Raw genomic sequence first — 18,957 nt, forward strand, 5'->3', positions numbered from 1 at the left:
CATGCCAGCCAGGTAGGAAATACTCCTGTTGTAAAGAAAAGCAATGTGCTTAATATTGGGAAAGTTGAGAAATAAATATAGTATGCCTAGCCTATAGAAAGCTGAGTAGAGGCCATTACTCTGTTTTCTCAGGCAACTGCATAGCCCATAGAAATGTTTCTGCAACAGGAGCTCATGGGCTCTCGTTAAGCGTTTGATTAGATTTTCAATTACATTTGCATTGATGTCAGGGTGATTAGAGTGACAATAGAGTCCTGAATACAAGGCAGTTATCAACTTTGGCAGGCTACTGTTAGGTTTTAAATGAACCTATTTAAACTCACAGATGATCAGAAAAGCATAAACCAAGTTTATTCACACATTGGGTCAATATAGCTGCAACAGACAAAAGACATATTCACAAAAGTGGTAATATATATACCCCAATGTGGGTGGAGTCTCCTTCTCTCTAAACATTGCATCTTTATTACTAGGCAACAAACTGTTCCTTCTCCCTTAATGTGACCTGACCTCGACCCCTCTTCTCACTAATCCACAGCTCTCCACCCAACATATCGTATTCCCTGCACTCAGTACATTCCAAGCTTCATTGCCTCTACCATATACATTCCTCCTACAGATAATCATTAACTTCTGGTGTAGACCCTCTAGACCATAGCACCGAATATTTCAATAGGATACCTGATAATTAACACTATTCCAAGTTCAGGAGTCAGAACCCAGAATCCATCACTACTGATGACCATCAGCAGCATCAGAGCTTGGAGAAAGAAGCCTTTGAATTTGACTGCCGTCATGAGTCGTGATCGCTGGTGTGGCGGTAATACGGTCAATTTAGTGTCTCGACTTAGTAAAAATACTTTTGTTGAAACGAGATACTAAGTCATTCAAGCGAGATAATTCCAAGAGTCTATGTTTTTGTTTTTTTGCCTTGGGCTTCAGGGCCTCCTGATGTAAAATCTATAGGTGTACCAAATGGTTAGGTGATCATGAATTAAGAGCAGTCGGATTACGTAATAGTCAAATGTATTTTAACAAAAGAGAAGATAATCATATCAAAAGTAATGTGATCATTGCATTGTGAATGGACATTATATGAACATGTATTGCAATGAAACACTGATTAAGTTTGGTGTAAAAGTGACTGTATGATTTTGTGTGTTGTATTTAGTATTCAATTGAAAATGTACTTAGAGGTTTGAAATAACTGCCTTTTAGAAGATCCGTTTTGAGTTTTGTACTAAGAGTTGTGAAAATGTACCACACACACTTGTGAAAATGTACCACACTCTTGTGAAAATGTACCGCGCTCTTGTGAAAATGTACCACTCTCTTGTGAAAATGTACCGCGCTCTTGTGAACATGTACCACACTCTTGTGAACATGTACCACACTCTTGTGAACATGTACCACACTCTTGTGAAAATGTACCACACTCTTGTGAAAATGTACCACACTCTTGTGAAAATGTACCACACTCTTGTGAAAATGTACCACACTCTTGTGAAAATTGCACCAAAGCGATAAATACAACAGAAAGATTTCCCCCCAATTTTGTTTAATGTGATTAAAAACCAAGCGTTCTCTCCTCACAATTAAGGCATTTATTTTGTGGGATGCGCCCAATGCATTCGCTGCGTAGTCAAGACAATTAAGGGTTAGGCTCGTGAGATCACTTTGAAATAAATTTTAATCCCCTAAGCTTTATTAAAATATCAAGTTTGGGAGCAGCAAAACAGTGAGCGGACATCCCCTTTTCATCTCTGTAGGCTATTTGACATTATTTTAGCCAGCCCCTGTTATCATTTAGGATTTGGATGTGCGTAAAAGCCTACATGGATGGGTTATATGCCCATCATGGAGAGGGAGATGAGAGGATCCAGTGACACTCATATTTAGAAACATTTACGTATCACGGCATCCCCGGACCTATAGCGGTATCGCCAGCGCTAAGGTTTACCATTGCATTAGGTTTGCTAAAAATAGAGCTCTCTATCTGGAAACTATACAATGATGCATTGAACATCCACTTAAGAGACCACATTTAGTGTACATGCATGGTACATCTAGGTGAAGTGGACATTACGTAAGCCAAATGAATGTACCTTACAGAAACAGAATATCTGTGGACATTGTAACGACTCCTAGATCTTGGTCTGAACCTTTAACAACCCAATGGAAAGCGTCACATACTGCAGTTCCTTTGTCCTAAACAAAGACCAGGGGTTACAGGACATACTGTACATCTAATCAAAGGAGAGAAAGAGGGAACTGCAGGCTGTAAGTAGGGGGCTGCGGTGCAGGGTTTCATACAACGGGGAAAACAATGTCAAACTGACTTCACTGTTGTTATTGGGTCAGTCCAAAGTCTCTTAGATACAGCAGGAACAAACAACCACAGTCGCATATTATGACACCTTGGGACCTAACACGTGACTGTGGTTATTGACCTGAAATGACATGTACAGTTGAAGTCGGAAGTTTACATACACTTAGGTTGGAGTCATTAAAACTTGTTTTTCAACCACTCCACAAATTTCTTGTTAAGAAACTATAGTTTTGGCAAGTCGGTTAGAACATCTACTTTGTGCTTGACACAAGTCATTTTTCCAACAATTGATACAGAGAGAAAATTTCACTTATAATTCACTGTATCACAATTCCAGTGGGTCAGAAGATTACATACACTAAGCTGACTGTGCCTTTAAACAGTTTGGAAAATTCACAAAAATGATGTCATGGCTTTAGAAGCTTCTGATAGGCTAATTGACATCATTTGAGTCAGTGGATGTGTTTCAAGGCCTACCTTCAATCTCAGTGCATCTTTGTTTCACATCATGGGAAAATCTAAAGAAATCAGCCAAGACCTCAGGAAAAAAATTGTGTAGTCCTCCACAAGTCTGGTTCATTCTTGGGAGCAATTTCCAAACGCCTGAAGGTACCACGTTCATCTGTACAAACAATAGTACCCAAGTATAAACACCATGGGACCACGCAGCCGTCATAGCGATCAGGAAGGAGACGAGTTCTGTCTCCTAGAGATGAATGTACTTTGGTGCGCAAAGTGCAAATCAATCCCAGAACAACAGCAAAGGACCTTGTGAAGATGCTGGAGGAAGCAGGTACAAAAGTATCTATATCCACAATAAAACAAGTCCTATATTGACATAACCTGAAAGGCCGCTCAGCAAGGATGAAGCCACTGTTCCAAAACCGCCATAAAAAAGCCAGACTACAGTTTGCAACTGCACATTGGGACAAATATAGTCTTTTTGGAGAAATGTCCTCTGGTCTGATGAAACAAAAATATAACTGTTTGGCCATAATGACCATCGTTATGTTTGAAGGAAAAAGGGGTATGCTTGCAAGCCGAAGAACACCATCCCAAAAGTGAAGCACGGGGGTGGCAGCATCATGTTGTGGGGGTGCTTTGCTGCAGGAGGGACTGGTGTACATCACAAAATAGATGGCATCATGAGGGATGAAAATTACGTGGATATATTGTAGCAACATCTCAAGACATCAGTCAGGAAGTTAAAGCTTGGTCGCAAATGTGTCTTCCAAATGGACAATGAACCCAAGCATACTTCCAAAGTTGTGGCAAAATGGCTTAAGGACAACAAAGTCAAGCTATTGGAGTGGCCATCACAAAGCCCTAACCTCAATCCCATAGAAAATTGGTGGGCAGAAATGAAACAGCGTGTGCGATCACCATCTCTGTCAGGAGGAATGGGCCAAAATTCACCCAACTTAATGTGGGAAGCTTGTGGAAGGCTACCCAAAATGTTGGACCTAAGTTAAACAATTTAAAGGCAATGCTACCAAATACTAATTGAGTGTATATAAACTTCTGACCCACTGGGAATGTGATGAAAGAAATAAAAGCTGAAATAAATCACTCTACTATTATTCTGACATTTCACATTCTTAAAATAAAGTGGTCATCCTAACTGACCTAAGACAGGGAATTTTTACTAAGATTAAATGTCAAGAATTGTGAAAAACTGAGTTTAAATGTATTTGGCTAAGGTATATGTAAACTTCCGACTTCAACTGTACCTAAAGTTTGTTAGTCTTGTCAGTTTACGGACTTGACCATGGTCATGTGAATCTGTAGAATCTCACACCAAGGTGCCCTCATCTTAACTGAACTGGCTAAACTGTAGTCTGGATTGGCCTCTGCTGTTCTACCACATTCTTGGGCAATGAAGCAAATGGTAGCACTGGCACTTGACTCACACTCCCAAGAGCTTTCAACTATTATTAAATAGCTAATTTTAATCCAGAAGACAAACTTAATTGATTCATCATGTAGATTCCATTTTGAATCAGTGTTTTAAGGCAACACAACATTTACTTAAATGTTACCTAGATATAACACAAGGAAATATACATAAAGCCCACTAATCAACTTCAATGTGGTGTTGTAAACACTGGCAGTCGATTTTCAGAGCATGAGCACCATGTAAGATATACAGTCCCAATGGCACAATAAATCCTATTAAGTATTCCACTGTCATAGACCTACTCCCCCTTGCTATTAATCAGTCTCAATTGTATTTACAGTGATTACATTTCTGAGGGATCTGGCTTTGGGTTCGGAGCCCTTGCTGATGACTGTGGTATGAAGAAACCAGAAGCCTGGTCTTCATTAAAACCTATCATAATGTCACCCTTTCAATACATCTTGGTAATGCTAAATAAACAGTACACCCGTGGATACCTTCTTAGGGTCGTGCTGCTACTGGGACTTGATGTGCACAGGAATCGCTCCATTTATCATTCACCTTCAAGGATTGCCACTGAATTAGTGAGCTGTTCTGGCTTCTCATGGCTGTTGGACACTCTAAATAATACTGTAAAAAGGCATCTTCGGCATTAAACAACCTACAAGAAGTGAACAGCCTTCTGCTTTTGTTAAGTCTGAATTACCCTTAGTGACCTAAGGGTTTGTGTATGACAAGAGCTCCAGAGTAGTGTGACATTATGACATGACACCAGTAAAGCCTCTCTCCTTGGCTAAGACCATCATTAAATTAGCAATACTTACTCCAGTCCCATGTCGCACATGGCAGATCAATTCACCTGCTAAATGTAGCTGAGCTGCAGCAGCAACAACAATAACTGTCTTGTCAGACACTTTCATGATCCTAAAGCACTGATGTGTCTTGGGAACAGGTGAGTAGAAGCTACACTTGTTACCAGCACAGATCTGTACTGCACATTCTGCACATTCTTACAACAAAGAATATTTAAATCCAGGGTCAAAGGGTGACCAACTCAGAGTAGGACATGCCGCTACACTCTGAGAAAAGGGTTCCAAAAGGGCCCTTAGGCTGTCCCCATAGGAGACCCCTTTTAGTTTCCAGGTAGAATCCTCTTTAGTTCCACTCTTACGGAAAAAACACATGATTTTACGTGACGTTTCCATGTCATGCACAAGAGTGTGCAAAGCTATCTTGTTATGATGTGGATTTTCACATGTCAAATCATGCGAAACCATGTGTTTTTGGAATGCTTCAAATGTGACATTTCACATGAAGTTTCACATGTGGATTAAAATGTTCACATCAGATTTCACAGGTGATGCTCTGCAAACAAAAATGAGTCACGGCATTCTTATCCTCCTGCTATGCCACCCTGTCTGTGTCCATAACGGATTTCTACACTTTGGACTTCAAAGTAAATCTCAGCTTTGTTAAAAATACACTCAAGGCCTTTATGGTAGAGTGGCCAGACGGAAAGACACTCCTCAGTAAAAGGCACATGACAGTCCGCTTGGAGTATGCCAAAAAAGTACCTAAATGCCTCTTAGACCATGAAAAACAAGATTCTCTGGTCTGATGAAACCAAGATTAAAATCTTTGGCCTGAAGTCCAAGCATCACGTCTGGAGGAAACCTGGCACCATCCCAACGGTGAAGCATGTTGGTGGCAAGCATCATGCTGTGGGAATGTTTTTCAGTGGCAGGGACTGAGAAGCTAGTCAGGATCGAGGGAAAGATGAATGGAGCAAAGTACAGAGAGATCCTTGATGAAAACCTGCTCCAGAGAGCTCAGGACCTCAGACTTGGGCGGAGGTTCAACGGGACAACAACCCTAAGAACACAGCCAAGACAACGCAGGAGTGGCTACGGGACAAGTCTCTGAATGTCCTTGAGTGGCCCAGCCAGAGGCCGGACATCTCTGAAGAGACCTGAAAATAGCTGTGCAACAACTCTCCCCATCCAACCTGATAGAGCGTGAGAGAATCTGCAGAGAAGAATGGGAGAAACTCCCCAAATACAGGTGTGCCAAGTTTCTAGCAAGAAGACTCAAGGCTGTAATCCCTGCCAAAGGTGCTTCAACAAAGTACTGAGTAAAGGGTCTGAATACTTATGTAAATGTGATATTTCAGTTTTACATTTTTTATAAAATTGCAAAAATGTCTAAAAACCTGTTTTTGCTTCGTCATTATGGGGTACTGTGTTTAGATTGATGAGGGTAATTTAGCTGAACCACAATAACACATTGAATTACACATTTGAAAACATGATCACGTGAAGTGTTCCAAAAACACATTGATAACACATGATAACATGTAACTACACTTATCCATTGCTGTTAATTGCGTGGTAATTTTACAGTCATTATATGGTAAATGTCTACAGTAATAGGATACTGTATTAGTGTATTGCTATATATTTACTGTCAATCGCAATACACCCTTCCTGCAAATTAACTTGGCATGCCTCCAATGAAATTGTATTTAAACTTATAAAATACTGTAGAGGTGCTTATGCAACAAACTGTTTTTAAAAATCCTGTAATTTTACAGTAAGTTACCGGCTACTGAGTTGCGGTGAAAATAGTGAAAACAACGTTTAATGCATTTCTACAGCTTAACTGTATTTTCTGTGTAAATATAGAACAACAAACTGTTTTCAGGAAGTACACAGAAATGTGTATTTATTTATTTTCAAGAGCTTAAAATTAGGAATTGTATTTTGGTTTACTTTCTGAATTGAATGGAATTTAAAGGAAAAAAATATACCCACAATCACTAATTCATGTAATTTACAGTGTTAAATAACACAATGTTTTTTTGTGAACAAATGTCTAATTTTGTCGTTATAATAAGGTTGGTAGCAATGTGAAAATCATTTTCGAAATCTGTTGCAGCGCACATCAACTACAAAACCCACAATGCAATGCTGTCTATGGCCTGGTTGACAAGCTAGCTAGTAAAGGTAGCTACACACAGTAATACCAAAGTTAATATCAGCATGTGAAGGAGCTAGTTAGATGTAAAATAACCTAAAAACAATTTAGGAGTTAATAATCTCATCATGTTCAACCTGAAGAGTGGCTTATTTGAGAGAAGGGAACCTCTCGTGTTATGACATCAGCCAGTATTGAAATCTGACATGCATGAGCGATGTTTTCGAAAATAAAAAAATCGTATTCCTTTTCAATTCCAGTGTAGTGAGAGCAGCATTTTTGCAATGCTAAATCATACCAGACAAATTTCTGTCTGCTTGAATGCCAATAGCTCAGATACACATGAAAACATGAAATGACTCGGAAATCGATAGAACATACAGTACCAGTCAAACGTTTGGAAACACCTACTTATTCAAGGATTTTATTTTATTTTAATATTTTCTATATTGTAGAATAACAGTGAAGACATCAAAACTATGAATTAACACATATGGAATCATGTAGTAACCAAAAAAAGTGTTAAATAAATCAAAATATATTTTATATTTGAGATTCTTCAAAGTAGCCACCCTTGGCCTTGATGACAGCTTTGTGCACTCTTGACATTCTCTCAACCAGCTTCATGAGGAAAGCTTTTCCAACAGTCTTGAAGGAGTTCCCACATATGCTGAGCACTTGTTGGCTGCTTTTCCTTCACTCCAAATCTCAAATTGGGTTGAGGTCAGGTCATCTAGTGCAGCACTCCATCACTTTCCTTGGTCAAATAGAATTACACAGCTTGAAGGTGTATGTTGGGTCATTGTCCTGTTGAAAAACAAATGATAGCCCCACTAAGCACAAACCAGGTGGGATGGTGTATCGCTGCAGATTGCTGTGGTAGCCATGCTGGTTAAGTTGGCCTTGAATTATAAATAAATCACTAATAGTGTAACCAGCAAAGCCCCGACACCATCATACCTCCTCCTCCATACTTTACGGTGGGATCCACACATGCAGAGATCCATTTACCTACTCTGCGTCTCACAAAGACATGGCGGTTGGAACAAAAAATCTCAAATTTGGACTCATCAGACCAATGGACAGATTTCCACCGGTCTGATGTCCATTGCTTGTGTTTCTTGGCCCAATCAAGTCTCTTCTTCATATTGGTGTCTTTTAGTAATGGTTTCTTTGCTGCAATTCGACCAGGAAGACCTGACTCATGCAGTCTCCTCTGAACAGTTGATGTTGAGATGCGTCTGTTACTTGAACTCCGTGAAGCATTTATTTGGGCTGCAATTTCTGAGGCTAGTAACTCTAATGAACTTCTCTCCAGAAGATGTAACTCTGGGTCTTCCTTTCCTGTGGCGGTCCTCGTGAGAGCCAGTTTCAGAGTGCTTGATGGTTTTTGCGACTACACTTGAAGAAACTTTCAAAGTTCTTGACATTTTCTGGATTAAAGTAATGATGGACTGTCGTTTGTCTTTGCTTATTTGAGCTGTTCTTGCCATAATATGGACTTTGTCTTTTATCAAATAGGGCTATATTCTGTATACCACTCCTACCTTGTCACAACACAACTGATTAGCTCAAACGCATTAAGAAGGAAAGAAATTCCAACAAATTAACTTTTAACAGGGCACACCTGTTAATTGAAATTCATTCCAGGTGACCATCTCATGAAGGTCATTGAGAGAATGCCAAGAGTGTGCAAAGCTGTCATCAAGGCAAAGGGTGGCTACTTTGAAGAATTTCAAATATATTTTGATTTGTTCAACACTTTTCTGGTTACTACATGATTCCATATGTGTTATTTAATAGTTTTGATGTATTCACTATTTTTATACAATGTAGAAAAAATAAAAATAAATAATGGGAAAAACACTGGAATGAGTAGGTGTGTCCAAACTTTTGACTGGTACAGTAGCTCAGAGTTACACAAAAACAATATAACATTAAAAACATTCATTGACCTCAACATTGCTTAGCACACTTTGGTACTCAACCACACCTAGGATGTGAACTCACAACCTCTTAGCTTGTAGAGTCATACGTTTTACGTAAGCATTGAGTGCTAGGAATAGGGGACCAAATACTAAACATTTTAAAACGAATTTAATACACATACAGTAAGTGAATTTGTTTCAATACTTTTGGTCCCCTAAAATGGGGGGACTATGTACAGAAAGTGGTGTAATTTCTAAACAGTTCACCGTGATATGAAAATAACCTCAAATAAAGGCTGACAATATGTACTTTAACCGCATAGTAATAATGACAGTACAATTTCCTTTCTTTCCCCATTTCCCCTTTTTTTGTGAACAAATGTGCTATACACTTTCCAAAGACCCATGTTTCCATCCAACCACTTCATACAGATTAATTACCTGATGCATGAAAAAGGTCACGACTGGGCTGATGGAAACATCAAATGCCGGTACAATTTTCTAAATGTCGAAAGACAATTTGTTCGTTCGACATGGTGGGATCTTTTTGTGATGTCATTTGTTGTGTGGTCCTCCCACTACGACTCGGGAAAGCATGCAGTTTATTTGGCTACAGATTAAATAAATGATGATGAATTTCACACGGTGGTGAAAAAAAATCAGTTGGATGGAAACCCATCTCCGTTGGGAAAACGTGCAAATTGTTTTATGCAGACTTTAAAATATTCAAATGGAAAATTTGTCGCAAATTGAATTGGAACCTAGCTTGTGAAAGGCAGCAATACACATCATACCATCTAGTCTGCCAGAAAGCAACATGAAGAAGAAGAATAAGAAGAAGAAGATGAAGGTTGAGCACTTCTTTTGACATTGTAAGTTGTGCAATCATTTTTAAGAACTTAACAATTAAAGGTCAATAACAGTCTAAATCATGTTTTAATGATTTGGATGATATTTGAAGGTAACCAGATGAAGGTATGATGACCAAAGTATGAAAAATGACTTACTATGACATTGATAAAGTTTGATTAGAAGGTTACTGGTCCATGTCAAACACTTGGATTCATTATTAAGGGGGCAAGGTGACATCACCTGAACTCTCATTTTAATACACCAAATGTACCACAATATTCTCTTACAGAATTTAAATAAGTACCGCTTTGTAACCAACATCTGAGAAGGCGTGTTTGGAGATGGGCATGGTATAAATAGCTACTGGTGCCAAAATTTGACTGTAGTGTGTCAGCAAATATAAAGTTTACCCTATTTATCTATGGGAAAGATACTTGTATTTTTGCCCTTTCCTCTGTGTTTGGTCTTAGTTAGTTACTGTGAACCGCATCACAAGAGACATGCCAAATGGGAGATATAAAAAAAGATAAATAAACTGTATATATAGTTGATGCAAATTTAATGTTGGTTGAGTTGCTTTGTGTATCACCAAATTAGCTTGAGATTATTTTTACGGCAATCTGCTCACTGCATCCTCATTGCTTGACATAGGCATTTCAAAGAGCTGTCAGTCAAGGCGAGCTCATTAATATATTTCCCCACCCACTGGGAGACGAGTCAGGATCGAGGGGAAGATGAATGGAGCAAAATACAAAAAGATCCTTGATGGAAACCTGCTCCAAAGCACACAGGACCTCAGACTGGGGCGAAGGTTCACCCTCCAACAGGACAACAACACAGCCAAGACAACACAGGAGTGGCTTAGGGACAAGTCTCTGAATGTCCTTGAGTAGCCCAGGCCAAGCCTGGACTTGAACCTGATCAGACATCTCTGGAGAGGGAAAGGGGGATACCTAGTCAGTTGTACAACTAAATTGTGTCATCTGCATTTAACACAACCCCTCTGGTGCGGGGGACATTCAGGTCATCAGGCACCCAGTGAACAGTGGGTTAACTGCCTTGCTCAGGGGCAGAACAACAGCTTGGAGATTCGATCCAGCAATCTTTCGGTTCATTGCCCAACACTCCTACCCGCCAGGCTACCTGCCATCCAGAAAATAACTGTGCAGCGACACTCCCCATCCAACCTGACAGAGCTTGAGAGGATCTTCAGAGATGAATGGGAGAAACTCCCCAAATACAGGTGTGCCAAGCTTGTAGCGTCATACCCAAGAAGACTCGAGGCTGTAATCACTGCCAAAGGTGCTTCAACAAAGCACCGAGTAAAGGGCCTGAATACTTAAGTAAATATAACAATTCTGTGTTTTTTTTTTATAAATTTCCAAAAATTTCTAAAAACCAATTTTTGCTTTGTCATTATGAGAGTTGTGTGTAGATTGAAGAGGGGAAAAGCAATTTATTACATTTTAGAATAAGCCTGTAATGTAACAACATTTGGTAAATGTTAAGGGACTATAGGCTATAACTACAGTTTCTATAGGCTATACAGCTATAGGCTACAGGTTTTTGACATGGCACATCCACCTTTGTCAGACAGCAGTTTGTGGTGACATCATACTGTCTAATTGACATCCTATTGCTCAATTGTGAGTGTTTCAGACATGTCACAACAAATATACAATTGAAAGATAGAATGGGAATTTCCCAGGAAAACAGGTGTAAATATTACTATGACTCTATACATGTTTTTGAACCTTGTAATTGACTGTTGCACTGTAAAACTAGGTGGCCATGTCACCATACCACTACTTCCACCTCGACCTTCAATCATAATCAACATCATCATCACCTTCATTCACGTGCTTATCGCTGTGTAATACAACCTGTTGTCTACATCATGGACAGTTTGATCAACAAGAATATAATCGTGATCACCATCATCATCAACAGCATCAATAAAACTGTAATTTTAAGACTTGCTTACTTCAGATTTCCATGCAGCATTTGAATGAGGGATGGATGGTGGAGATGGCTTCTTTTGAAGCCACTTTCTAGGTGAAAATAAAGTGCTTGAGCTTCCGGTTGGAGTATAGGGGCTTCTTTTAGTGGCTTTTGAATCATTGTCGAAATGGACAGAAGTATCCAAGTATATTGACAGGCTTGAGGATGCAGATTGACAGTGTTTAACTCCGGCTGTAGTAAGGCGCGCGTCTAGTTTGGAGAGGCTTTCGTTTGAGGCTCGGAGCGACTTTTGATCATCTGCTTGACCAGATGTCCCATCCGGTTCAGTCCCATCGCGCTTTATCAAAGCTGGGTCCAAACTTATAGTCTTTCTCAGTCTCCGTTTGGACCTTGTTTCGGATGTTTGCGAGGAGCATGAGAAAACGCTGCTCAGCAACCCGTGCGCGGACATATCGTTATTCTTAACGTTTCACAAAGTAACCTAGGCTACTATATCGAGTTCATTAAAGCGATCAGAGATTAAATGGTTACCTTGAATAAACATAATCACACGCCTTCCATTCTCAGTGGTAAGGCTGGCTACCTGTTGCGCCCCATACGACCCTGATATTCAACCAAGAAAACCCACAAACAAAAGTAATTCGCTCAGCTATAGTTCTTCTTTGTTAGTTCTTCCTTTTCATAATTTACAAGAACAGGGATGGTAGTATAGTTTCACAACCGTGGACTCATGCGTGTCACCAAGCTTCGCCCCTCTGAGTAATAAGAAATAGATGCATGCATCTGACTCATCGCATGAAAACCGCTCTACTCCCAGTCCCGCCACCGTCATAATTAAATGTGATTTCGCATCCATGAAATATATTGGAATAGAATAAGATGTGGTTTTGTGGGGTACACTGAAGAAAAAATGAAGGTTCTTCCTCAGTTCTTAAGGTTCCGTGGATAACTATTTATTAGCATACAGCAAATTGGCCAGTGTTAAAGGCCCAGTGCAGTCAAAACGTGAATTTTTTGTTTAATATATATTGTTTTATAAACACACTGTTGGAATAATACTGTGGAATTGTAAAAATGATGATAATACCCTTTTAGTGTAAAAGCTGTTTGAAAATAGCGCCTGAAATTCCAGCCTATTTTAGTGGGATTGAGTTTTGGCCTGCCTGGTGACATCACCAGGCGGTTTATTAGTTGATAGACAAATAATATAGTTCAAAACCTCTGCCAATAACAGCTAGTTTACAGTTTTCCCCTCCCCACTCAGACTACTCCCAGACAGTCCTAGTAAAATTATTGCTTGAGAAATTGCTCTTTGCTAAGAAGCTACACTTCATGGCCAAAAGTATGTAGACACCTGCTCGTCAAACATATCATTCCAAAATCATGGGCATTAATATGGAGTTGGTCCCCCTTTGCTGCTATAACAGCCTCCAATCTTTTGGAAGGCTTTCCACAAGATGTTGGAACATTGCCGAGGGACTTGCTTCCATTCAGCCACAAGAGCATTAGTAAGGTTGGACACTGATGTTGGGTGATTAGGCCTGGCTCGTGGTCGGCGTTTCATCCCAAAGGTGTTCAATGGGGTTGAGGTCAGGGCTCTGTGCAGGCCAGTCAAGTACTTCCACATCGATCTTGACAAACCATTTCTGTAAGGAAAGGGCCTTCCCCAAACTGTTGCCACAAAGTTGGAAGCACAGAATGGTCAAGAATGTCATTGTATGCTGTAGGGTTAAGATTTCCCTTCCCTGGAGAATTGTCTAGAATGTCATTGTATGCTGTAGCGTTAAGATTTCCCTTCACTGGAGCTAAGGGGCCTAGCCCAAACAATGAAAAACAGCCCCAGACCATTATTCCTCTGCCACCAAACTTTATAATTAACACTATGCATTCGGGCAGGTAGCGTTTTCCTGGCATCCGCCAAACCCAGATTCGTCCGTCGGACTGCCAGATGGTGAACACGTTTCCACTCCTCCAGAATCCAATGGCTGCGAGCTTTACACCACTCCAGCCGATGCTTAGCACTGCGCATGGTGATCTTAGGCTTGTGTGCGGCTCCTGACAAACAGTTATTGTGCTGATGTTGCTTCCAGTGGCAGTTTGGAACTTGGTAGCGAGTGTTGCAACCGAGGAAAGATGCACTTTAGCACTCGGCAGTCCCGTTCTGTGAGCTTGTGTGGCCTACCACTTCGCGGCTGAGCTGTTGTTGCTCTTAGACATTTGCACTTCACAATAACAGCACTTACTGGGGAAAATCTAGCAAGGCAGAAATTTGACTAACTGACTTGTTGGAAAGGTGGCATCCTATGACGGTGCCACATTGAAAGTCACTGAGCTATTCAGTATAGGCCATTCTACTGCCAATGTTTGTCTATAATAATTGCATGGCTGTGTGCTCGATTTCATACAGCTGTCAGCAACGGGTGAATTTGAAGGGGCATCCATATACTTGTATTTTTATAGTGTATTTTTGTTTCCTTTTAACAATTTTCTATGTAAAACAATCACAGTAAGGTTCTTAATATTTGAAATTATTTGAAATTGAGATTGGTCTGCATTGGGCCTTTAAAGATACACCATGCAAAAATCTCTCCAACATTTCATAGTGGCTAAAATTCAAACAATTCACCTAATTTTAGTTTATGTGACAAAACAAGCAAGCTGTGAAATATATTTTACATAACCAAAACTATTGCATTTTCTGCTGTTTGATGCTGGTGTACAAAACCTCAAGTAAAAGACACAAAATTGTAACTTAAGAACGGGAAGCATAGAAATAGCACACAGAGAATAGATATACTGCTTTCTAGACTTGCTTTCAATTAGAATGACAGATCTATAACTCACCTTTCTATGTGAATTTGGTCAGTCACACAAAAAGTTACATGTACCAGCTTTAACTAGTTTAGATTTTTTATTGTAACATTTCCAGTGTTGATTCAAGTGTTAAATTAAGACTACATTACTGTAAATTTTACAGTGTAGTGTTGGCGTTAATCAGTGGAAGAAAAAGTACCCAATCGTAATACTTGAGTAAAAGTAAAGATACCTTAATTGACTCAAATAAAAGTGAAAATCACCCAGTAAAATAGTACTTGAGTAAAGATCTAAAAGTATTTGGTTTTAAATATACTTAAGTATCAAAAGGCCAGCAGACAGCTCGGACCCTCGTGCATACAGGCAGTTAACCCACTGTTCCTAGGCCATTATTGAAAATAAGAATATGTTCTTAACTGACTTGCCTAGTGAAATAAAGGTTAAAAAAAAAATACCCCACAAGACATGCCACCAGAGGTCTCTTCACAGTCCCCAAGTCCAAAGCAGACAATGGAAGGTGCACAGTACTACATAGAGCCATGACCACATGGAACTCTATTCCACATCAGGTAACTGATGGAAGCAGTAGAATCAGATTCTTTATTAAACAGATCAAAATACACCTTATGGAACAACAGGGACTGTGAAGCAACACAAACATAGGCACAGACACATGCATACACACACATGCTGTGCTGTAGATATGTGGTAGTGGAGTAATGGCCTGAGGGCACACACTTAGTGTGATGTGAAATCGGTTATGAATGTATTGTAATGTTCTTAAAATTGTATAACTGCCTTAATTTTGCCGGACCCCAGGAAGAGTAGCTGCTGCCTTGGGGGGGGGGGGGGGGGGGGGGGGGGGGCATATCAGATGCAGAAGGGATGACCAGGGATGTTCTCTTGATAAGTGTGTGAATTAGACCATTTTACTGTCCTGCTAAGCAATCAAAATGTAACGAGTACTTTTGGGTGTCAGGGAAAATGTATGGTGTAAAAAGTACATATTTTCTCTAGGAATGTAGTGAAGTAAAAGTAAAAGTTGTCAAAAATATAAATAGTAAAGTAAAGTACAGATAACCAAAGAAACTACTTAAGTAATACTTGAAAGTATTTTTACTAAAGTACTTTACACCACTGGCGCTAATAACCAGTTGAACCAAAACCATGCCCATCATTATCATATTTCCCAGTATGATCTATTGCAGGTCGATTGATTAATTGATCTTATGCTTCTAAAATACAAATAACATACATTTTCTAAACTATTCCAATCTTCTAATTGGACTTATTGCACCTGTTACTGAAATGATTGTTCCAGTTTAGATGTTAAAGGTAATCTCACATCTTAGTCTTCTCAACCCTGACAGTCATTCTGAATGCAGGTAGCGGAAAAAAAAGTTGGATATCCCCACTCAGGTACTCCAATAGGAATTACACATCACTTTGCAAGCCAGCATAATGTGACTTTCTGGTCACTGTATTATGGTAAAACAAGGCCCTCAAAAGAAGGCCTTATGAAATATATCTTAAAAAATTTGAAATGACTGAATGATATAGCCATTTCCAAAGGTAGCACAATAATTCCTTTAATATGTTATCATTTTGCTCTGTCTGGATTCAAACTCGCCACTTAGCTCACCAGCATGTCAACTTTGGCAGAGCCTTTTTCCCTTCGAGTAAAGCTGCTGCTGCTGAGACGTTTGTCAAATATAGGAACAGTCTCTTCCTGTGTAAACCCTAGGGAAAGGACACATCTGATAACATAGCTTGTGAACCAGGACTGTATAGCTCTGATTAACATTAATCAGATACTGGAAACCACTAACAGATACCAGAAGAGATTATAAGAGTTGTTTCTCGTTTGAGACACTTATTTGCTCACAAGGTTTAGAGTAAGACCCCTGAATGTTCCAATCAGACTTCCCATTATGTCATTCCCTCTAGCAGGGCCTGATTGGTGTCACAGTTTTACCCCAGCTGCAGATAACACACCTGACTCCAATAATCACCTAATCATGAACTTCAGTTTATAATGCAATTAGATTAATCAGCTGTATTTGCTAGGGATGGAGAAAAAGCAGGCCCTCGAGGACTTTTTGAGGAGCTTACAGCCATTGACCTTCTTAACCTACCGATCTATAGGCTATGGGTAGAGTTGGACACTGTATGGGACAACTGTGTACTCTATGGCACCATGCACTTCCCTGTCCAAAGTAGTACAAGTTTTAAATGTAAAATGTACATATATTTGCTGTATATCTGAAGCCGTTTAGGATCCACAGGTTAAACATAAACATCCAACAATAACAGTCCCTTATGAATGGGAAAACTACGGGAAATATGGACATACAGTACACAATATATACAAAGGTATGTGGACACCGCATCAAATAAGTGGATTTGGCCATTTCAGCCATATCCGTTGCTGGCAGATGTTTAAAATCGAGCACACAGCCATGCAATCTCCATAGACAAACATTTGCAGTAGAATGGCCTTACTGAAGAGCTCAGTGACTTTCAACGTGGCACCGTCATAGGATGCCACCTTTCCAAGTCAGTTCGTGAAATTTCTGCCTTCCTAGAGCTGCCCCGGTCAACTGTAAGAGCTGTTATTGTGAAGTGGAAATGTCTAGGAGCAACAACAGCTCTGCCGCGAAGTGGTAGGTCACAGAATGGGACCGCCGAGTGTTAAAATGAGATCGTAGCGTGTAAGAATTGTCTGTTCTCGGTTGCAACACTCATTACCGAGTTCCAAACTGCCTCTGGAAGCAACATCAGCACAAAAACGGTTCGTCGGGAGCTTAATGAAATGGGTTTCCATGGCCAAGCAGCCGTACACAAGCCTAAGATCATCATGTGCAATGCAAAGCATCAGCTAGAGTGGTGTAAAGCTCGCCGCCATTGAACTCTGGAGCAGTGGAAACTAATTCTCTGGAGTGATGAATCACGCTTCACCATCTGTCATCTGACGGACTAATCTGGGTTTGGCGGATGCCAAGGGGAACGCTACCTGCCCCATTGCATAGTGCCAACTATAAAGTTTGGTGGAGGAGGAATAATGGTCTGGGGCTGTTTTTCATGGTTCCCTCATGTATACAATGACATTCTAGACAATTCTGTGCTTCCTACTTTGTTGCAACAGTTTGGGGAAGGCCCTTTCCTGTTTCAGCATGGCAATGCCCCTGTGCACAAAGTCCATACAGACATGGTTTGTTGAGATCGGTGTGGACGAACTTGACCGGCCTGCAGAGCTCTGACCTCAACCCCATCGAACACCTTTGGGAGGAATTGGAACGCCGACTGTGAGCCAGGCCTCATCGCCCAACATAGACCTCACTAATGCTCTTGTGGCTGAATGGAAGCACATCCCCGTAGCAATGTTCCAAAATGTAGTGGAAAGCCTTCCCAGAATTTTGGAGGCTGTTCTAGCAGGAAAGGGGGGGGGGGGGGGACCAACTCCATATTAATGCCCATGATTTTGGAATGAGATGTTCCGTGTTCACATACACTACAAGACCAAAAGTATCTATCCATATCTCTTTTACACAAGCAAAACCTTGTTTCCCCAATGTTTTGCTTCAGGGTTGGTAAACTGTGTTAATTTAGTCTTAATGTTGGGGTGATTTGACATTACACTCATCTTGATGGAATTTTGGAACTGGTTATTCATTCCCTTTGGTATGATGTTAGTGTTCATTAATGTCATTCATTCTCTACAGAACAGAGCCACCTTGTGGCTTTATAGCAACTAGGTTTCCATTAAAGGAAAGGTTCACCCATTTCAATGTTACATTGTTTTTGTGCATCTCTGAGTGATGTTCTGTCGATTCCCTGGGTCATTTTACGTTTTCACATGTAACTGAGTTAGCATTCAAACAGACAGAAATCCATCAGGTATGAAGTAGCACTCTGATAAAGTGGCTCTCACTAAACTGGAAGTTCATAGGGATATGACTTTTAGATTGCGAAACGTCTATCATACGTGTCAGATTTCAATACTGGACGATGTCATAACTCAGGAGGATATCTTCTTTCGACTGAGCTATTGATCATGTTTTTTGCAAAATTCCTACTTCGAGAAATGTGTAATTTAACGGGGGGGTCTAGCACATGTTTCCTATTTGTCTGCCTCTTTAGTCCAGGGTGTATTGCATGGTGCCGTTGCCAGAGATCCTGTATTATAGAAAGGAAATAGCAAT

General features: G+C 40.1%; 1 protein-coding gene across 1 annotated transcript in view; it reads right to left on the minus strand.

The window, feature by feature from the left end:
* The window catches only part of LOC109871100 (rho GTPase-activating protein 6), a 63,984-nt gene extending 51,224 nt beyond the window's left edge, over positions 1-12,760 (minus strand). The window contains exon 1 of the mRNA XM_031806282.1: positions 11,964-12,760. Coding sequence (XP_031662142.1) covers positions 11,964-12,392 — 429 coding nt within the window. The 5' untranslated portion in view covers positions 12,393-12,760. The remainder of the gene's footprint in view (positions 1-11,963) is intronic.
* Positions 12,761-18,957: the final 6,197 nt, after the last annotated feature.

This window comes from Oncorhynchus kisutch, linkage group LG26, assembly GCF_002021735.2.
Source record: "Oncorhynchus kisutch isolate 150728-3 linkage group LG26, Okis_V2, whole genome shotgun sequence".
Classification (NCBI taxonomy): Eukaryota; Metazoa; Chordata; class Actinopteri; order Salmoniformes; family Salmonidae; genus Oncorhynchus; species Oncorhynchus kisutch.